The 23,497-nt window shown below is 43.5% G+C and overlaps 1 protein-coding gene across 1 annotated transcript; it reads right to left on the bottom strand.

The window, feature by feature from the left end:
* Positions 1-1,369: 1,369 nt before the first annotated feature.
* LOC139540035 (sal-like protein 1) lies at positions 1,370-13,984 on the bottom strand. Its single transcript, XM_071343565.1, has 3 exons — positions 13,687-13,984; positions 5,914-9,311; positions 1,370-4,542 (listed from the first exon to the last, which is right to left on the bottom strand). The coding sequence occupies exons 1-3, from the start codon at positions 13,757-13,759 to the stop codon at positions 4,108-4,110; spliced, it is 3,906 nt and encodes a 1,301-aa protein (XP_071199666.1). The 5' UTR covers positions 13,760-13,984; the 3' UTR covers positions 1,370-4,107.
* Between the last annotated feature and the right edge of the window lie 9,513 nt (positions 13,985-23,497).

Below are 23,497 nucleotides of genomic sequence, written 5' to 3'. Positions count from 1 at the left end.
TACATTCCTAAAGAAAATAATGTACTTTTTACTCCATACATTTTCCCTGACACCCAAAAGTACTTTGAATGATTAGCAGGACAGATTAGCAGGAAAATTGTCAAATTCAATAAATAAAGAGAACATCCATGCCCAGCCCTACTGCCTCTGATCTTGCGAACTCACTACTTCATTTGTAAATTATGTCTGAGTTTTGGCTATCCGTAAATTTTAAAAACAAGAAGAATTGTGTCGTCTGGTTTGCTTAATATAAGGAATGTGAAATGATTTATACTTTTACTTTTGATACTTAAGTATGTTTGAGCAATTACATTTACTTTTGATGCTTAAGTATATTTAAAACCAAATACTTTTAGACTTACTCAAGTAGCATTTTACTGAGTGACTTTCACTTTTACTTGAGTAATTGTCTATTAAGGTATCTTTACTTTTACTCAAGTATGACAATTGGGTACTTTTTCCACCACTGCATACGTTATATCTCAAGTGATACCACGCTTAAACAAAGTTTATAGTGTGTGTGTGTCCACAAGAATAGTAAACAACATTTTTTTTGACCAATTGGGGACATTATGCTATTTCTAGGGGGTTTAGGGTTAAGGTTAGAATTAGTGTTTGGGTTAGAATTACGTTAAGGGTTAGGGTTAGGAGCTAGGGTTAGTTTTAGGGTTAGGGTTAGTGTTATATCTAGCTTAGCTGTCAAAGAATGCACATCTGCACAGTTTCACATTGTACATCACTCTGTCGTTTAATGACATTTGCCACTTATTCTGACAACCCATTCACCCGTAAAGCAGCACATTGTCGTAAACCATAACAACGTACAGTACGACGAACAGCACGTCGTACCATACGTAACAGTTAGGAGCTAGGGTTATGTTTAGGGTTAGGGTTAAGGTTAGGTTTTTGGGTTAAGGTTAGGTTTAAGGTTAGGGTTAAGATAAGGGTAAGAGTATGGGTTAGGGTTAGGGTTGGGTTTAGGGTTAGGGAAAATAGGATTTTGAATGGGACGGAATTGTGTGTCCCCACAAGGTTAGCTGTACAAGACTGTGTGTGTGTGTGTGTGTGTGTGTGTGTGTGTGTGTGTGTGTGTGTGTGTGTGTGTGTGTGTGTGTGTGTGTGTGTGTGTGTGTGTGTGTGTGTGTGTGTGTGTGTGTGTGTGTGTGTGTGTGTGTGTGTGCGTGCGTGCGTGCGTGCGTGCGTGCGTGCGTGCGTGCGTGCCTGTGTGTGTGTGACATTCATCTGTCTCTATCAGATATGTATCTTTGAAAAGCTTCGGACCAACTGGCCTTTGTTTTGGGCTCTGTACTGGTTCATTCCAGTTGATTACTCATGTTCTAATGCTAATGGCGAAGGGCTGGTTTAAGGTTTCGGCACTGTCAGCTGGTCAGATATCTATAATAGGTTGTGACAGCACAGGGACCATGTCTCTTTCACAGGGGATTTGATATGTGGGATGAATGTGGTTACCGTCAATGGACATATTAGTGGCCATTATGAGTCAGAGGTGTTGTGCATTTGTTAAGCTTTTCACCGGGATACTGCTACAGCCATACAGGCTAGATAGGGGTAGTGTTTCACAACCAGCGGGAATCAGGTTTACTCCCTAGAGTAAAACAGGAGACAAAAGTACTGACTCCTGACTCAAATGTTAATTTTGTGAATTAGTGATGCAACGTGAAAATAAATATACAAAGTGAAAACGTTTTCATGTAAAATGAAACTTGCAGCAATGTTTGAAAAGCCAAAATATGCTTATTGGTCTTTGTTAAAACACTGACGAAATTGACAATACGATAGTGTAACAGCAATAGCATGACATTGTTGAGTCCAGCTTTCAAGATAAACACACATAATATCCCTAGGTGACTGACACTTTAAAAGTGACAAGGTGTAGTACACAACAGAGTAGCATATCTCCATTAGCTGTTAGCTGGAAATTGATATGTCATATCAAATCAACAAATTGTATCATCAGCAGAGGGCATACACACTTGAATGCTGAATAAGGTGACTAAACACCTCAGGACAGAAACACACACTTTATTGGTTCATACATAGAGTACATACATATGTTTTTGGAGAGGTTTTGGGGGTTGCCACACTGGGCGCCCTGGGAGCTGTTGTTGTGGGGGGTTAAATGCCTTAAGTGCCCACAATGGCAGGCAATGGCATCTAGGATTTGACACCAGCAACCCTCTGGCTGCTGGCTTGCCTCTCTAGCTGCTAAGCTACCTGCCGCCCACAGGAAGGACATCTAGAATAACGTGATTCAAAGCTATAACCCATCTCAATCTTTTTATTTTATTTTGAGGTCCACCTTTACCATGAATATGTATATCAATTGTTATTGAACAGGGGAAAAGATAACAGTTTCCACAGCATATCACAGAATTGGATTCTACAACAACTGAGGCACAGAAATGGTGTAATGGGCAATCATTTTCTGAAAACCAATGGTAAAAAGATTTACAATGTATTACAGCACCTCAAGTAACAGTCCTTCTCTTTACAGTTGGCCTACATGTGCAATGTATGTTGCCTCCTTATTTGAAATGTCATTATTACATATTAGTCATATTTTGCTGTGAGTGTTTGAGAAATAGTAAATTAACATGAATTACTTAAGTGATAATGTCCTCGAAGCCGGTGTTTGTAGGATATATTGGCACGGGTATTGTTAGGCCAGAGACTTTGTCTTGGGCCAGCAAACCGTGCCAATATATCCTCCAAACACCGGCTTCTAGGGCATTATCACTTTTATAAAGCGGGTTACCAACATATTCAAATAATGGTTGACATATTTTGATGAACTTTATTTAGATTAATTTATTAATACTATTTCATCCTACCACAAGACATAGTCCTGACACAAATCTATGGTTGCTACCCAAGCCGGCTGGTCATTCGTTCTATCGGTTCGGTTGCCAGAGATGCGACCCAGTCGTTCAGTCTTTTTGTTCTATATCTATGGACGTGTCCCAGTCATTCATTTTTTGTAATGTTCCATTGCCATACTGCTAACTTACAGTCACGTCAAACAGTGCAGCCAGAATAACAACAGTAGCTGCATTTGCATTTGTTTAAGCTGTTTTCTAGTGACATTTATTTGGATACATCCATAACAATGAGCTAATGAGGCGCGATTTTGCTTGCCATAGAAAATGTGCTCTCTCGTCAGGACACTGTTGTTCAGAGGAGCTAGCCAACAACACAGCTACAGTAACACAATCACTTCAAACTGAAGCTGGAAAGACTGCAAACTAGCTGCACTTTGTTTTGTTTTACCTTTTTTCAATTGACATTTCTTTGTATATATCCATAAAAATTATGATTTCGACTGGATGAGAAACGATGCTGCCTATTTGTTACGTCCCAAAACGTTCATTACTATGGGACAGCTGGAGATCGAATTTGAATATTGAAACAATGTTGTAAATGTCGAGAGAGTTTATACAAATCTCCGCTGTTGAAAATGAAATGTTATTCTAAAAGAAATGTGAGATCATGTCTAGATACTTTTTATAGTGGAGATCAAGTTTATAAATTGCCTGGCTGGGCTGATGAGACAGTGGATTGTGTAGACAGATGGAAGAGAGTAAATAGGCATTTTAACACCATAGATTTAGTCAGTGGTAACTTGTGGAATAGACACCGGCTGGAATAAGGTTTTAACCAATCAGCATTCAGGATTAGACTCACCCGATGTATAAAGTATATTAGTACATTGATATTGACACATCAATTATATATCCATGTGTTTCACAAAGATATGACAAAGTATGCTACAAGTGAATTCCTCTTCAATGACATAATCAACACCTCAAAATCATATTAGAATGATAAAAACTGTAACATTAAGCATAATTACACAACCAATAGGCTAATTTACCCAGGTCATAAAAAATAGTCAAACTCTAATAAGCACATTGAAAAGCAGGGAGACTTTACTAGACACTTGACTCCAAGTAAGGTTATTCTCATTTATACACAAACTCAAAGAAACTCAGTCTATTCCAACATCGCAGTTCATTTCCTTCAAAAAATAAAGCTGTAGTCCATCAACAACAGCAGCCTTCCCTCTCCCTTAAATAATACACAGTCTCTTTAATTGGCAATCATTTCCTTCCTCTCCTCCATCAAATGAGTGAAACGGAAGTAAGTCGCTCTTTCTGTATCATTTTCCCCAGGCAGCGTCAAAGAAGCATTGTGTTCTGTACGGGGAAATTTGTCTAGACCAACATTTACACTCCCTTTGGGTGAGCTGGCCCCATGTCCCAATGGTCCAGAGAGGTAAGGCCCGCCTCCGTTCTGGATGACTGAGATATCATTGGTCCTCATGGCCAAATTCTTAGAGAAGGAGTCTGTACAGTGGTTCCAGAGACTAAAGGAGTCTCCATTACTGGACCTAATGTCTGGCCTCTGAAGTGGCTCTGATAGTTTCACAGGATGGGTTCCCATAAACATCAATGGTCCGTCCACAGACAGTCTGCGTCCTCGTCTGGTGGGGGCACTACTCCACATGTGAGTTCCCATATGGACCTACATGAGGAAGAGAGCAATGGTAAGTTACACTCCTTTTATGAAGACAAATATCACAGTGTAATGATTCGATATACATCATCTCCCACGATTTAGCAGGTGTGAGCACCTTTTGAAATTGGGAAGGGGAGGGGACATTTGGCCCATAGCACTGACAAAAACTTGCAGAGCGAGGGGGGTGGAGCAACCGCCCTGCTTCCGCTCGCCGTTTTAGTATATTTTCTCATACATCTCCCCAAAAACTTAATTGAGGAGCTGGCGCGAGATTTTTATTCTGGGATGTTGAGACCTTCGTAGGTGATTTGAAGTCAGATACACATCTGATTCCTGGCCATGTGACTTGTGTCTGTAACAGTCAAATCTAATTTGTTTGCCCTCGAGTGGTTTTTAGACTGTTATTTGGCACATGTCATTGCTTGCTAACTGCTCTGTTGACAGTTTGACAAGAACATGTGGTACCTATTTAGCTTGTTCATGATTTACAAACAAATGAGTGAATGTGATAGAAAGTTAAACAGCTACCTAGCTAGCTAACTTAGTTGACTGCCCTGGCTAGCCAAAAAGAACTTTTGAAAAGTTGTATCGTCTTGTCCTTTGAGGCTTTAAAAGTGTTCCTACACTATGGTTTTGAACATTCAAAGCAACTGGGAAACCTCCATGGCAGGCATTGTTGTCAACTTAGCTTGCTACATAACTTCCTAGTGATAGGAAGCCTGAGCACAACCACCAATCAGCTTACACCTCTGTGCACACACCTGCCATTACTATGACAACGAGCATAGTCATGTCAGCAAACGGCTGCTTGTCTCTTGCTATTTGGACAGACAGTATTCCAAAATGGATTTGAAAACACAACTGATTTGAACATGAAGGCCTGAAGTGTGAACAAGCCTTTAGATCATGTATTTTCAGTCTTGTGAAGCAACTGCTTTCTATCCCTCTCAATCGCTCATTTTCTCTTCTCTCAGTCTCCATGTCTTGCTCTGCATAGACTATGGAATATGGTCATTGTAGTTAATTACCACGTTTTCTGAGCTAAACTATGTGGAATATTGGCCTGTTGGAAACTAAAACTCCCTACTACATCGCACAGTTCAGGCTTGATCTGATTTATCTCTACAGAAACCGCACACGGAGCTCACAGAGCAAATATGAATTGAATGGAATTCAAATAATTGAACCGATGTCAGTCAATTAGTTGTTTAAAAACTTAAAAATAACCTACATTTTGCAGCACTAATGAATGAAACGATGCCCAAAAAACAATATATCCCTCCAATATATCCATGCCCATCCCTTTCACAGTTTTTACATTTTGTTGCTAGTCAATCAGTCTAAATCCTATCTCGTAAACGCAAAAGTGGAACGTACCTTCAGATTTCCTTTGGTGGTGAATGCCCGACCACAGACAGTGCACGCGAACGGCTTCTCCCCAGTGTGAGTCCTCTCGTGGATTTGCAGGGCGCTGGAGGAAGAGAAGGTTTTCCCACAAGTGTGGCAGTAATGCTGCTTGGGAGTTCGTCGAGGTGGCAGGGCAGCGAGCACTGGGGAGGAGGAGGCTGAGGACATCCTCAAACTCAAACTGCCTTGAAGATCCCTTGGTTCCCCATAGGGGACGCTACCCAGGAAACTGTTAACTTCTGGCTTGATCATTTGGGAGGCCAGAGGATGTACAGAGGAATTGGAGCTGGAAGCAAGGCTGGGAATGGAGGGCTCAAACAACTGGGATGGCAGGTCCCTCATCTGATGGGTTAGCATGTGCTGTTTGAGGTTCCCCTTAGTGGAGAACCCTCTGTTGCACCCTGTGCAAAGGAAGGGTCTCTCCTTGGTATGGCTTCGATAATGGATGTCCAAGGCACTTTGGCAGGCAAAGGTCTTGCTGCAAATATTGCATGCAGTGCCTCGTTGTTCACAGAATGTGTGGACCATATTAGTGGGATCCTTTAGTGGATTTAAAGATGTTAGGTGGTGAAGAGATGCCATGCCAGTGTCAGTGAATTGCAGAGGGCTTGCATTGATATCTGCCTGGGATAAAGCATTCTGGTACCTTTCCTCACATCTTGTGGGGCTAGAACATACTGGAACACTCTCGCTTGGGGAAAAAAAGTGCTTTGCAGCTGTATTCTCAGAAACAGCAAGTCTCCCATCACTTTGGTCACCGCAAAGAGATGATGAGTCATAGGCATGTTGATCCTCTTTAGCCAGTCCCTTTGTCTTAAACCAGCTGACTTGCGTCTCCTCCACTGGCCTAAGATAGTTGAGTTTCTTCTGGGCATCAAAGGAGCCTGCTCCTGTACTATCAGAAGGAGACAAGCTGACAGATAAGGAGTTAATAAACCTGGACATGCCTGCAATCCCACAGTCATTGAAGTCCATATCATCATCAGAAAGGTTCTCTAACTCTTCTAATTTCCTTTCATCCACTGAACCTCCGCCAGACTCCATTGACTTTGCGTAGCTCTGTTCAGAGAGAGGGGTGTTGGGAATCTGGCCACCCATGTGCATATGAATATGCTGCTGTAGGACAACAGCGTTGGTGAACTTCCTCTGGCAGATGGGGCAGGAGTGCTGGACCCTCAGTGGCGGCGTGGCACGATGAACTGCATGGTGCGTCTTCAGATTTCCTTTGGTAGAGAACGCCCGTCCGCACACTTTACATCTGAAGGGCCGCTCTCCTGTGTGGGTGCGGTAGTGCATCCTGAGGGCGCTCTGGCAACTAAGTATGCGGTGGCAAATGATGCACTCATTGAGGTCCGTCATCTTCTTGTCAATGTTCTCCACTAGCTGCTGGAGTTTTGAGGTCTCTGATGTCTGCAGGGGATCATGGACTCCTCCTCCAAAGGGTTGTTTGGTCTTGAACTGCTCCGACTTGATGGGATTTGTGCTAATGGAAGTGATGTTGGCGGATATATAGTCAGCTGATCCTTCTTTTCTCGAGCTCATCTTTGAGACAAAGGTCAAAGGGGGTTTAACATCTTCTCTTTTCAGATTCAATGTGGGGATGGTGGGGACTTTTCCAGGCTCTACAAGGTTAACACTCTTGGTAGACTTTACCGCACTAGATGATTCACGTACGCCTGGACTGGAAAGCGTGGTTATTGAGACAGGCTGCTCCTCTTTCTTGATAAGAAAGGGTAAGTTGGGTGATACAGTTGGGCGCAACCGGCCAACAGAAGTAGTCAAGGTGGCTAGGGATGATTTACTCTCCAGCCAGCATGTGACTGGTTTCTGTGGTGGCATAGACATGCCATAAGGGATTCCTGTGCTGGTTGGGATATTGTCAAGGTGTTCTGGAACAGGGTAAGGGTTCATCTGGATGTGGGGGTACCTCTCTTTGTGCCGCTGGAAGTGTACCTTCAAGTTCCCACGGGTGGAGAAACGATTCCCGCAGATGTTGCACTTATATGGCCTTTCCCCAGTGTGGGATCGCAAATGGATCTGCATAGCACTGTCACTCCCAAATACCTTAGCGCAAAACCTGCATTTGTGTTTAAAGTAAGCCTGTTCAGAAGACATTTTGCGTTCTAAAGAAGTCACGTTGGTTGGTTTGCCTTTCCTTTGTTGGGCTAATGCCGTCAAAGCATTCAGATCCTCCACAATTGCACCAATGCTTGGTCCAGCGCTAGAGAGTGTTTGATTGCTGGATGGTGGCTGAGGTAGACATGGTTTATTCGATGGGTTTAGCAAGATACCTGTGCCAAGTGCTGGTGAGTTCATTTTGCTATGGGCTGAAACATTTAGTTGAGGGTACAGACCATTAGCATGAGTGTACTTCTTTCTAGAGTGGTGCTTGCTAACTGCTGAAGCTATGAGTTTACCCATGCTTTGTAAGGGTTCGGTGCTAGAGTGCACAAGGCTGCTACCAAGGGGGCTCTGCGGTAACTGTACTGTTGCTGTTAATTGTTTAAAGTGACTGATGCTGGCAGACTGAGTGGCGAGACTGTGGGCTAACCCAGTGGCTGCAGCTAGCTGCTGGGATAGATGAGAACTGAGGGTTGTCAGCTGGCTGGCATGCGTTGATGCTAGACTACCCTGAGGGCAGCTGGTGGGTGTCTGTGTTGGAGACTCTGCTACCTCAGACCTCTGGGAGGCAAACAATAAGACCTGGTGACAAATCTGATCCATCAGCTGCAGCTGGTGGATCTGTTGCAGCTGCAGAGCCAGGAGTTTCTCCATCAGAGATGAGACAGCCATCTTACTGCTGCCACTGTTGCCGGTGTCCGATCGGCTCTGCTGGCAAAACTGGGCCACGGCCACTTTAGTGCTCTCTAGGTTTTCAATGATGACGTTGCTGTTGAACCATGATAATGTCCCCTGCTGTTCCGACAGGTTGTCGCCAGGTTGAGGTTGTGAAATTGGGAGAACTGAGATACACGAGACAATATCAGTCAGGCTGTCAGTACTGCTGCTCCGGCTGCTACTGGTGCTATCGAGTCGGCCATTGCTTCTCTTACTTCTGGAAACATCCATAGAGTTTTGATTCCCCTCTGGTTTCTCCTCCAACAGATCACTGCACTCTTCCATTTCAGAGTTGTTGACTGTTTCGCCTGGTTCCCCTGGTGTACTGGGCGACAAGGCTAGAGGGAACATTTCAGCAGACGACACTGGGTCTTCATTGTCATTGACAATCAGGACTAACTGATTGGAAAAGCAATCCCTGACATGTAGTTCCAGATCTGATAGTTCAACAAACTCAGCACAGCATCTACTGCAGACATGAGCACAAGAGTCCAAGGTGGGGGGAGTCCCTAAACTCTGGTGTGTGCCCCCTGAAACAGACAAGAAGGAAGCAAGGGTTATACATAGTGGTGGGAAGTATTAGGGGGGAGGGATGCTGCAAAAAAAAGAAATGCCAAGGAGGGGGGGGGGTTGGAGTCCCCCACGCTGAAGAGTCTATATTGGTCTGCTAATACAGGACTAGTAAAGGCCCAGTGTACTACTTTTGTGGGAAAAAAACATTTAATGGATTTCAGTGTTTACCAGCATTTGTAACTTGAGCCTGTACAAAAAAGTTAATCTGATAATACTTGTGGAGTATAAAAATACTTGCTTCATATGTTTTTCAGTTCTTGACTTCTTTCTATGTGAAAACTGAAATGGTCTTTTCATTCTTTATCCATTTTTGTAGACATTCTTATCCAAAGCAACTTACGGTAGTGAGTGCATACATTTTCGTGCTGGTCCCCCGTAGGAAATGAACCCACAACTCTAGAATTTAGAATTGCAAGTGCCATGCTCTACCAACTGAGCCTCATCATCACATCATCACAAACCACTTGATGTCTCAATGTACTCAAGTACTGTATTGTGCATTGTTTTTCTTCACGGTGATGGAAAGTCTACAGGTACAAGCGTAGATGACCAGCCTATGTAGAATACAGTAATGTACAGTACCAGTCAAAAGTTTGGACACACCTACTCATTCAAGAGTTTTTCTAATTTTTACTATTTTCTACATTGTAGAATAATAGTGAAGACACCAAAACTATGAAATAACACATATGGAATCGTGTAGTAACCAAAAAAAGAGTTAAATATTTATATTTGAGAATCTTCAAAGTAGCCACCCTTTGCCTTGATGACAGCTTTGTACACTCTTGGCATTCTCTCACCTGGAATGCATTTAAATTAACAGGTATGCCTTGTTAAAGTGTATTTTCAGAATTTCTTTCCTTCTTAATGTGTTGTGACAATGTAGGGGTGGTATACAGAAGATAGACCTATTTGGTAAAAGACCAATCCATATTATGGTAAGAACAGCTCAAATAAGCAAAGAGAAACGACAGTCCATCATTATTTTAAGACATGAAGGTCAGTCAATCCGGACAACTTCAAGAACTTTGAAAGTTTCTTCAAGTGCATTTGCAAAAACCCGCTATGATGAACCTGGCTCTCATGCCAACCGCCACAGGAAAGAAAGACCCAGAGTTACAGCTGCTGTAGAGGATAAGTTAATTTGAGTTAACTGCACCTCAGAAATTGCAGTTAACAGACTTCACAGAGTTCAAGTAACAGACACATCTCAACATCAACTGTTCAGAGGAGACTGCGTGAATCAGGCCTTCATGGTCAAATTGCTGCAAAGAAATCACTACTAAAGAACACCAATAATAAGAAGAGACTAGCTTGGGCCAAGTAGAGTAGGTGAACGGATGATCTCCACATGTGTGGTCGAACCACCGTGTCTTTGTGATACACTGTGTGGGTTTGAAAGGATGATCTCCTCGTGTGTATTTCCCACTGTAAAGCATGGAGGAGGAGGTGTTATGGTGTGGGGGTGCTTTGCTGGTGACTGTGTGGGATTTATTTAGAATTTAAGGCACACTTAACCAGCATGGCTACCACAGCATTCTGCAGTGACACTCCAACCCGTCTGGTTTGCGCTTAGTGGGACTATCATTTGTTTTTCAACAGAACAATGACCCAACACACCTCCAGGCTGTGTAAGGGCTTTTTAACCAAGCATGAGAGTGATGGAGTGCTGCATCAGATGACCTGGCCTCCACAATCACCCATCCTCAACCCAATTGAGATGGTTTGGGATGAGTTGGACCGCAGAGTGAAAGAAAAGCAGCCAACAAGGGCTCAGCATATGTGGGAACTCCTTCAAGACTGTTGGAAAAGCATTCTAGGTGAAGCTGGTTGAGATAATGCCAAGAGTGTGCAAAGCTGTCATCAAGGCAAAGGGTGGCTACTTTGAAGAATCTAAAATCTAAAATATTTTTTGTAAAGAAAGAAATTAAGAAAAACCCTTGACTGGTACTGTACACTTGCATTAAGTGGTTTGTAAGGATAGTGAATACTGCAGAAAAAGAGGTTGTTTTCCATGTTATTTGATCAAGAAAAATATTTAATTTGATGTGGATGTTTTGTGTCTTTGCCCATGACTTTGCATCTTTTGATGTAAATGTTTGAGGACAGAGTTTTGTTCTTTCTGGATTCCATTAGAATGACAATCACAGAGAAAGGACAGGGAAACAACTCTTACAATTCCAACTATTGAATCCTGCCAGATACTGTTCTTAATTGTACAACCACCTTTTTTTGCCAAAGCAGAGATGCTGAAAAAAGTTTTTTTATTGGTATTTTTTCTACATCCCGCAGCTATGACTATATATAGCATTTATATTAGGGGAGCGTGGGGTAAGTTGAGCCAAAGGGGTAAGTTGAGCCACCCTTGTTTCTAGGAAACCATACACCAAATTAATCATTTGACCAAGTACTTAGGAAGATATGATAAATTCATGGAGTCAGTGAAGGAATAAACCACAAGGAAAAAGTGACAAGCAAGTTAAGTCCAAAAAATGTATTTTCACCAAGTCAAATTAATTTATTGTGTTAGAGGTTTCATGATGCTTGTATCTAAACCCGGAGTAGATACATGTATTTTAAGATTATCCTCTATAAGGTCCTAAACCTAGCGTGAAAGTGCATCCTTGTAGCTGTGTGGGCTGATGTAGTCAAAATGTTTGCCTTTTGAGGTAAGTTGAGCCAATGGCCATGGGGTAAGTTGAGCCAATGGTTGAGCCAATGGCCATGGGGTAAGTTGAGCCAATGGTTGAGCCAATGGCCATGGGGTAAGTTGAGCCAATGGTTGAGCCAATGGCAAGTTCCTCAAATAAAGGTGTTTTCTTCCCAGGTGTAATGCAAGGCATTATCACTGGGATATGAGGCAACAACAGGGCCTGGTCTATGTTAAAAGCGTAACAACAAATAAGTGTAAAGTGTTTGTTAGGTTTTACGCTTGTGTTAAAAGATGATTAAAATTATTAAAGGACAAAAAAGCAATTGTGATTGTGTTGAATAGTGTTTGCGAAATAAAGATAGACATGGTTATAAAAAGGTAGTGGTAATATTTCATTCAGTACAGATATTTGTAGGTCGGCTTAACTTACCCTGTCCCGCGGCTCAACTCACCCCTTCCCCATGCCAAGAGACCACTATTTTTGGACAAGCTATGTTTACAATGTTTACATGAATACACAACATCCTGAAATAGTGTATACGTAAATATCTTTGTTAGAAAGAATATTATATTTCCCTTGACTGAGTGATGCTGAATGTAAAAAATGTCTTAACTTACCCCACTCTACTCTATGACTTTATTTACTATATTCTGTAGAGCACCACCTCATTGACGGACCCAGAGCGAAAAAGAAAGGAAGAGAAAAGCAGCTATTGTATGCACTTGTACCCCTTGTAGTGACATTGGGTAATCACTTATTAAACTGTATGTTATACAGCGATTGCCTACGATCAACAGTAATAAAATAATGTAAGGGAACCCTTTAGTCTCAGAGCTCAAGGCTTTTCCAAATCTACAAGCTTAGGAGAGATTACACTCAGATAGGTGTCAGGAACTGAGCCACAAGAGACACTGCCTGTCTAAGGGGAGGGAGAAGTAGCTCTGAAATTTTGTTCAGATCCCTCCCCACTCTATGATAAACCTCTGCCACTAATGACACGTTTTCCTCTATAAATATTATTTCAGTTAGGAGTATCACAAGGACAGTGATACAATGAATAATAATGTTGGTCATGTAGCCTAAAGTAGCCTAATTGCCCAGCTTTTTCATCAATTTGAAATTCAGTTAATATATTCAATATGATTTAATGTAGCCAAATAATTTATTGCCTATGTAAAATATTGAAAATGTAATTTAATTTTGATGTATTTAGTAATACATCAATACAACAGTAACAACTGTCACTGTTTTCCAGGGAATGATGCGTGCAAAATATTAACTCTAATGACTTTTCAGAATGCATCATTTCTGTTCAATTAAAAGGGGCATAAACACAATGTCTGACATGAAAACTGAATCGTGATCATTGTTCAAACTTTATTTAGGCATCATTAGGTCTACATTAATAAATAGACCTACAACAATGAAATACACAGACAATTGGACTAACAATCATATTTAGCATGGTAAAACTCATGAAAGAAAAGTTGCATGTGAAGGCTCTATTGTAAGTCATCACTCAATGAAACAATTATAATTTCAACTTCTAATGTCAGGCTAACATTGCCCGAACTCAGTACAGAATTGCACACAACTATTAAATGACATATATTTCATTTTCAATTGCACAGTAGTTTCCCTTAATAACATTTAACCTACAGTCTTGTCCCAAACTTACCGATGGTTTCCAATTCAGACGAATTATGATCCGACTGTACATGTTGAGGCTTAGCTTGCTTCCTGCGCGACATGATGTCCAAGGCACAAACATCAATTCAGACAGAAGAGAAAACTTCAACAACAAAAAATTGTCTTCAGTTACGGAATCTGAATCCACCCACCCAGATTGTGTCCCATGAACTCTGTAGTTGTAGGCTAACTGCCAGCTGACTGAGCGTGCACCGGCAGTTTCTCTTTCAAGGAGCAGTCTGCACTTGACCACACGCAGTAGGGGAGACCGGGGTTGGTTGTCTCACGGGTTTGGTTGTCACAGTGTAATAATTTAAAGATAAAAATGTTTGTCCTCTATAGGAGAGGGCATTCATGTGGGCAATTCAGGTCAGGATTACAAAACATTGAGGTGAGAGGAATTTATTTGTATTTATTAAAAAAAAAAAAAAAATTACGGTGTGTCAGAGTACTGTACAGTACAGTTGAATTTAGTAGAGCAAAGAAGAGTACAGTACAGTTGAGTTTAATTCAGTAGCATGCAACACAGTTCAGTATACTGTACTCTACTGTACCGAACTATACTCTACTTTTACTTACTTTACTGTAAATACTGTGCTCTACTTGGAACATTACTGCTGGGACTTGCTTCCATTCAGCCACAAGAGCATTAGTGAGGTCAGGCAATGTTGGGGAATTGGCCTGGCTCACAGTCGGCATTCCAATTCATCGCAAAGGTGCTTGATGGGGTTGAGGTCAGGGCTCAGGGCCAGTCAAGTTCTTCCACAATGATGTTAACGAGCCATTTCTGTATGGACCTCGCTTTATGCACAGGGGCATTGTCATGCTGGAACAGGAAAGGGCCTTCCCCAAACTGTTGACACAAAATGTTGAATGTCATTTTATGCTGTAGCGTTAAGATTTCCCTTCTTTGGAAGTAAGAGGCCTAGACCATTATTCCTCCTCCACCATGCTTTACAGTTGTCACTATGCATTTGAGCAGGTAGTGTTCTCCTGGCATCCGCCAAACCCAGATTCATTACTCCAGACAGCACGTTTCCACTGCTCCAGAGTCCAATGGTGGCGAGCTTTACACCACTCTAGACAACGCTTGGCATTGCGCATGGTGATCTTAGTCTTCTGTGCGACTGTTCAGCCATGGAAACCCATTTCATGAAGACCCTCACAAACAGTTATTGTGCTCACGTTGCTTCCAGAGGCAGTTTAGAACTCGATAGGGAGTGTTGCAACCGAGGACAGATGATTTTTACGAGCTATGCGCTTCAGAACTTGGCGTTCCCATTCTGTGAGCTTGTGTGGCCAACCACTTCACGGGTGAGCCGTTGTTGCTCCTGCACATTTCCACAACACAATAACAGCACTTATACAGTGCATTGGGAAAGTATTCAGACTCCTTGACTTTTTCCACATTTTGTCACGTTACGGCCTTATTCTAAAATGTATTAAATATATGTTTTTCGGCAGGGACTAGGAGACTGGTCAGCAAAGTACAGAGAGATTGTTGATGAAAACCTACTCCAGAGCGCTCAGGACTTCAGACTGGGTCGAAGGTTCCCCTTCCAACAGGACAACGACCCTAAGCACACAGCCAAGACAACGCAGGAGTGGCTTCGACTTGAACCCGATCGAACATCTCTGGAGAGACCTGAAAATAGCTTGATGAGGGAAAAAATACAATTGAATCCATTTTAGAATAAGGCTGTAACGTAAGAAAACGTGGGAAAAGTGAAGGGGTCTGAATACTTTCTGAATGCACTGTAGTTGACCAGGGCAGAAATCGTCAACCCTGTTACGGTCAACCCTGTTCTGGTCAACCCTGTTACTTTATTTGGCACTTAATCAGCACTTACTATAGAATGTTTTACATTTTACCTCTTGAAATGGGAATACTTGTTTTTTCTGAAGTTGAACATGTGCTCTTTGGAACAACTCATCTATCTATAATAGTCAAGCCGCTGGGTAGTGTTGATATCCCAACCAATTGTCCTATACTTGAAAAAGTACACAAACTAAAGGTGAAATTCAACAAACTTCACAGTTTTATTGAATTGTTTTTGACAATATTACAATTCAGATCTTGCATTCAATTAAATCACTGAAAAGTCCTTAGGAAGTGCATTCAAAATAGGCTATTTGTTATTGTGCTCATTGTTAAGTGTTTGATATTGTAGTCTGTTTCTAGTATTCAGCATGACTTGAAGTCCTCAATGCTGGCCAGCACTGCTATTGGAAACCAAGCTATTGTATCAAAACAGACAGGGGGGGGGGGGGGGGGGGGGAGATGGATTGTGAGTGTTTGTAGGCTACCTATCTGTGTGGAATTGTGTATCTGCTGGTGCAATGTCACAAATCTGTGAGTGTGTGCAATCATTTGGCTGAAACAGTTTCCTCGAATGAGGCTATTGGTTACTCATTCATCTTAAAATGACAATTAAGTATGTTTTCGTTTTATCTTACAGTAGATTAAAGACTTCTAGCCCACTGTTTCCATACAATATCATTAACTGGCACCTTTTCAGTGTTCTCATGAACAAAAACTTGGGTGACCTGAGTCAGTCAACCAACTACCTTAGAGGTTTGGAATTCGCCTCCCCCTTTGAAGCTCAATGAACATGACAACTACTGTCCACCAAATCCTTTGATTCATGGCTGACTCATTTCGAGGCTGAAATACATATCTGTCTGGCCTGCCTCTTTCACAGGTAAGGGCTGACAGGGAGCGCGCCAGGTGCTCCCTGCTACATCCTATGACTCACCTGCCTACCGTCATTAGATATGAAGGGGCCTGATGGCACATAAACATCCCCTAGTCCCAGGCCTGCAGGGCCTTAGAAACAGACTCAGGGGCCAAACGGTTACAGAACAGTGAGGCGTGTAAACATAAAAAAACACAGTTTCTTGCCCACCTTAGCTACCTTAAAGAGGCAGTCCAGACAGTTATGTATTTCTACAGCCTACTTACTTATGAGCCAGTGTATGAATTAATATTAGAAACATCAGACAACAATGTCTTGATTCATTCTGCTTTTTTTAAAGGATGTAAGGTAGGCCTAGGTTCTTTCCCTTTTATTGAGTTTTCCTTGCAAAGACAACTCAATACTAAGGTAACATTCCTTGGTGGTCAACACTGTACCAATAGACATCCCAAAATCTAATTTATCCATGAAATCTGCCTCTAGATACATTTAAACCTATGGGGACAACACATTCATTTTGAAGACTGGGTGCCTGAAGTATTCTATAATTTGATTGTATTTTCCGCCATATTTTCCCTCCTTCAGTTATGACTGGCAGATTCCTCTGGCTTCACTGCTTTTCAAAAAGCAAGGTTTCTGTTTCTGTCCCCTTATTCCACTGAAAGGTAGAGCTGTCAAAACCTCATCTCTTATTGTCTTGCCAAGATGTCCACGTTTTTCTTACAAGGTTTTTTTCTTCAAATTCCTCTCCGTTGATAAACATTGTGTTATTTAACTAAATCTGGCCATCAGGCCTTGAGGCAGAGAGAGGGAGTTATAAGGTGATTTTCACTGGAGAAGTTAGGCTTTGCTTTTGCATATCACTGCATCTGAATGGACAACAAGCACAAAAGATGTCTGTAAAGTTATATTTAAACCAAATGGAAAAGACTAATGGCTTGTATGAATATACAGCGGCATCGCGCGGTGAAGTAGCGGCTTCCCGTTCATTTTTATTGGAAGGACCGTTGAGCGACGCAAGCATGGGCAAGGGAGCTAAACAGGGCAAGACTAAAGTTGGGGAATAACGGAACTCTATGCAAATCCCCCGCAATATGGCGGTGCGGGTGACCAATCGAAGCTCACCTTAGCTTCCAGCCCTAATTGGATTAGCTGACAATGGCTGTTCCTACCTAGCATTACCTAGCTTGCTTGCTAGTTTATTAGCATCAACATGAGGGAGAAGCTAGCATGGCTTGTAGTGAATCACAGCATTAAGGGCTGGATTCAATCCGAATTTCCGATTGAGCTGACATGACATGCAGCGTTTACCGTGAATGCAGTCTCCGCGAAACGCGGGAACATTGCCTTTCAATTTCAATCGAGATATAACTGCTCTGTTATACTACACAAGCAGCATTCGCCTAGCCACGCTAGCTTCGCCCTCATGTGGGTGCTAAAAAGCTAGCAAGCAAGCTAGGTAGTGCTACAGTATGTATCAACAGCCATTGTCAGACAATCTAGTCGGGCTGGAAGCTATGGTGAGCATCGATTGGACACTCCCGTTGCAATAGGATGTGCATATAGTTCAGCATTTCCCAACTTTAGTCCTTCCCTGTTCAGCTTCCTCGTCCATGCTCACTTCCATGCTCACTTCGCTCAACGGTTCCCAGCCTACTCTGCTTATCTTTGATTTCCTTCCAATGAATTTGAATGGCTTCCGATGTTTCACTGCGCAATGCCGCTTTATTTGAATACGAACCGCAATGTCCAATTTCCACATAACAATAATAATAATAATAATAACAATAACATCTTGAATCCAAGATGGCGTAGCAGTCGGACGTGTGTTTGTCTTGTCCCGTGTAAATAGTCCTCGTATTTTTCGTATACATTTCGTATATATTTTAATTTCACTTTCCATCTAGGAACTGAATATACATTCCTACATTCCGCCTCACCCAATGTGGTACGGACCTGCTATTTTTTTATACTTTAGAACCGTAACCCCAATCAGAAGCTAGCCAGATAACTAGCTACTAGCTAGTAGTCAGTTAGCCACTGCTGCGGTCTTCACCCTTAACTCGGACACAGCCAGCTTCAGCTCGGGCCAATACCTGCCAGTCTGCAAGCGCGATATCAACCCAGAGCATATAGGACTGCTTTTTCTCTACCACATCACCGGATTCCTGACGCAAGCTCTGGACAATTACACCGTATCATCACAGCTAGCTAGCTGCAACCGAGTGGCTACTACTGGCTAACACCTCTGTCCCGAAGCAAGCACCAGTTAGCCTTGAGCTAGCCTCGAGCTAGGCCCATCTGCCGGCTAGCCGAAGAGGTCTACCAGCGAATTCTTGGGCTACAATACCTCTTTTGCCAATTGGACTGGACCTTTTTTTGCCGACACAGAGCCCTGCCAATCCATCACAACTGGTCTAAATCAGCTACAAGCTAATTTAGCCATTTTTTGCCGCTGCTAGCAGCTTTTACCTTCTGCACAGACACCAGCCCTGTTATTAGCCTGGATATTACTCACCAATTTACCAGCATCGGACTGTCTCTCGACAACAACGCCGGATTCCTGCCGTAATCCCTGAGCCACTACTTCTGATCCTCACAGCTAGCTTGCAGCTAGCGCAGCTAGCGCCACTGCCACGAAGCTAGCACCAGTTAGCAAACACAATTCTACAATTCACAACCTCTCTTTCGCCATCGCCATCCGGCTTGGATTCTCTGTCGACACGACCACGTCTGAGCAGACCCCCTCCGTCTGAGCAGACCACCCCCCGGGCTACTAACTTTAAACGCCGCGTGCTAGCTTAGTGGAGGCCTCCCTGCTCCATCTACGGCTGCCCCCTGGACACTATGATCACTTGGCTACATAGCTGATGCCTGCTTGACTGTCCATTAATTCACGGTACTCCATTCTGTTTATTTGTGTTTTATCTGTCGGCTCTGTGCTTTAACTCAGGATCTGTGTGTAGTTAATCCGACCCTCTCTGCCTAGTCGTCGCCATTTTTACCTGTTGTTGCTGTGTTAGACTAGCACCCTGTTATTGCTGCTGTTATCTTACCTGTTGTTTTAGCTAGCTCTCCCAATCAAGACCTGCAATCACTTTATGCCTTATTGTATGTCTCTCTCAAATATCAATATGCCTTGCATACTGTTGTTCAGGCTAGTTATCATTATCATTGTTTTGGTTTGCAATGGACCCCGTAGTTCCACTCTCCGTACCTCTGATACCTCCTTTGTCCCACCCCCCACACATGCGGTGACCTCACCCATTGAGACCAGCATGTCCAGAGATACAACCTCTCTTATCATCACCCAGTGCCTGGGCTTGCCTCCGCTGTACCCGTGCCCCACCATACCCCTGTCTGCACATTATGCCCAGAATCTATTCTACCACGCCCATAAATCTGCTCCTTTTATTCTTTGTCCCCAACGCTCTAGGCGACCAGTTTTGATAGCCTTTAGCCGCACCCTCATCCTACTACTCCTCTGTTCCTCGGGTGATGTGGAGGTAAACCCAGGCCCTGCATGTCCCCAGTCACCCTCATTTGTTGACTTCTGTGATCGAAAAAGCCTTGGCCTCATGCATGTCAACATCAGAAGCCTCCTCCCTAAGTTTGCCTTACTCACCGCTTTAGCACACTCTGCCAACCCTGATGTCCTTGCCGTGTCCGAATCCTGGCTTAGGAAGGCCACCAAAAATTCTGGGATTTCCATACCCAACTATAACACTTTCCGTCAAGATAGAACTGCCAAAGGGGGAGGAGTTGCAATCTACTGCAGAGATAGCCTGCAAAGTTCTGTCATACTTTCCAGGTCTATGCCCAAACAGTTCGAACTTCTAATTTTAAAAATTAATCTCTCCAGAAATAAGTCTCTCACTGTTGCCGCCTGCTACCGACCCCCCTCAGCTCCCAAATGTGCCCTGGACACCATCTGTGAATTGATCGCTCCCCATCTAGCTTCAGAGTTTGTTCTGTTAGGTGACCTAAACTGGGATATGCTTAACACCCCGGCAGTCCTACAATCCAAGCTTGATGCCCTCAATCTCACACAAATCATCAAGGAACCCACCAGGTACAACCCTAAATCCGTAAACATGGGCACCCTAATAGACATTATCCTGACCAACCTGCCCTCCAAATACACCTCTGCTGTCTTCAATCAAGATCTCAGCGATCACTGCCTCATTGCCTGTATCCGCCACGGGTCCGCGGTCAAACGACCACCCCTCATCACTGTCAAACGCTCCCTAAAACACTTCTGCGAGCAGGCCTTTCTAATCGACCTGGCCCGGGTACCCTGGAAGGATATTGACCTCATCCCGTCAGTTGAGGATGCCTGGTCATTCTTTAAAAGTTACTTCCTCACCATATTAGACAAGCTTGCTCCGTTCAAAAAATGCAGAACCAAGAACAGATATAGCCTTTGGTTCACTCCAGACCTGACTGCCCTCGACCAGCACAAAAACATCCTGTGGCGAACTGCAATAGCATCGAAGAGCCCCCGCGATATGCAACTGTTCAGGGAAGTCAGGAACCAATACACGCAGTCAGTCAGGAAAGCAAAGGCCAGCTTTTTCAAGCAGAAATTTGCATCCTGTAGCTCTAACTCCAAAAAGTTCTGGGATACTGTAAAGTCCATGGAAAACAAGAGCACCTCCTCCCAGCTGCCCACTGCACTGAGGCTAGGTAACACGGTCACCACTGATAAGTCCGTGATAATCGAAAACTTCAACAAACATTTCTCAATGGCTGGCCATGCCTTCCTCCTGGCGACTCCAACCTTGGCCAACAGCCCCGCCCCCCCCGCTGCTACTCGCCCAAGCCTCCCCAGCTTCTCCTTTACCCATATCCAGATAGCAGATGTTCTGAAAGAGCTGGAAAACCTGGACCCATACAAATCAGCTGGGCTTGACAATCTGGACCCCCTATTTCTGAAACTGTCCGCCGCCATTGTCGCACCCCCTATTACCAGCCTGTTCAACCTCTCCTTCGTATCATCTGAGATCCCCAAGGATTGGAAAGCTGCCGCGGTCATCCCCCTCTTCAAAGGGGGAGACACCCTGGACCCAAACTGTTACAGACCTATATCCATCCTGCCCTGCCTATCTAAGGTCTTCGAAAGCCAAGTCAACAAACAGATCACTGACCATCTCGAATCCCACCGTACCTTCTCCGCTGTGCAATCCGGTTTCCGAGCCGGTCACGGGTGCACCTCAGCCACGCTCAAGGTACTAAACGATATCATAACCGCCATCGATAAAAGACATTACTGTGCAGCCGTCTTCATCGACCTGGCCAAGGCTTTCGACTCTGTCAATCACCATATTCTTATTTGCAGACTCAGTAGCCTCGGTTTTTCTAATGACTGCCTTGCCTGGTTCACCAACTACTTTGCAGACAGAGTTCAGTGTGTCAAATCGGAGGGCATGTTGTCCGGTCCTCTGGCAGTCTCTATGGGGGTACCACAGGGTTCAATTCTCGGGCCGACTCTTTTCTCTGTATACATCAATGATGTTGCTCTTGCTGCGGGCGATTCCCTGATCCACCTCTACGCAGACGACACCATTCTATATACTTCCGGCCCTTCCTTGGACACTGTGCTATCTAACCTCCAAACGAGCTTCAATGCCATACAACACTCCTTCCGTGGCCTCCAACTGCTCTTAAACGCTAGTAAAACCAAATGCATGCTTTTCAACCGTTCGCTGCCTGCACCCGCACGCCCGACTAGCATCACCACCCTGGACGGTTCCGACCTAGAATATGTGGACATCTATAAGTACCTAGGTGTCTGGCTAGACTGCAAACTCTCCTTCCAGACTCATATCAAACATCTCCAATCCAAAATCAAATCAAGAATCGGCTTTCTATTCCGCAACAAAGCCTCCTTCACTCACGCCGCCAAACTTACCCTAGTAAAACTGACTATCCTACCGATCCTCGACTTCGGCGATGTCATCTACAAAATAGCTTCCAATACTCTACTCAGCAAACTGGATGCAGTTTATCACAGTGCCATTCGTTTTGTTACTAAAGCACCTTATACGACCCACCACTGCGACCTGTATGCCCTAGTTGGATGGCCCTCGCTACATGTTCGTCGTCAGACCCACTGGCTCCAGGTCATCTACAAGGCTATGCTAGGTAAAGTGCCGCCTTATCTCAGTTCACTGGTCACGATGGCTACACCCACCCGCAGCACGCGCTCCAGCAGGTGTATCTCACTGATCATCCCTAAAGCCAAAACCTCATTTGGACGCCTTTCCTTCCAGTTCTCTGCTGCCTGCGACTGGAACGAATTGCAAAAATCTCTGAAGTTGGAGACTTTTATCTCCCTCAACAACTTTAAAAATCTGCTATCCGAGCAGCTAACCGATCGCTGCAGCTGTACATAGTCCATCTGTAAACTACCCACCCAATTTACCTACCTCACCCCCCATACTGCTTTTATTTATTTACTTTTCTGCTCTTTTGCACACCAGTATCTCTTCTTGCACATGATCATCTGATGATTTATCACTCCAGTGTTAATCTGCTAAATTGTAATTATTCGATTTATTGCCTACCTCATGCCTTTTGCACACATTGTATATAGATTCTCTTTTTTTCTACCATGTTATTGACTTGTTTATTGTTTACTCCATGTGTAACTCTGTGTTGTCTGTTCACACTGCTATGCTTTATCTTGGCCAGGTCGCAGTTGCAAATGAGAACTTGTTCTCAACTAGCCTACCTGGTTAAATAAAGGTGAAATAAAAATAAATAAAATAAAAATATCATTCCGATAGCCACAGTAGCTTCGCCCTCATGTGGGTGCTAGCAAGCAGGCTAGGTAGTGCTCGTTATCAACAGCCAATCCAGTAGGGTCTGGAAGCTATAGTGAGCTTCGATTGGTCAGTAGCACCGCAATGTCACAGAGTGTTTGCAGGAAGTTCAGCTTTCCCAAACGTTGGTCCCGCCATGTTCACGGTCCCTCACCCATGCTTGCATCAGCCAACGGTCCCTGCCCACTTCACTTCCCTCCATTGAAAATGAATGGGGCTCCAAAACGTGTTCTGTGGAAATGCCCTGTAATGCTGATCTTCTGCGATACTTCGTTGATAC

This window comes from Salvelinus alpinus, chromosome 15, assembly GCF_045679555.1.
Source record: "Salvelinus alpinus chromosome 15, SLU_Salpinus.1, whole genome shotgun sequence".
Classification (NCBI taxonomy): domain Eukaryota; kingdom Metazoa; phylum Chordata; class Actinopteri; order Salmoniformes; family Salmonidae; genus Salvelinus; species Salvelinus alpinus.
This window is presented reverse-complemented; position numbering and strand designations above follow the sequence as displayed.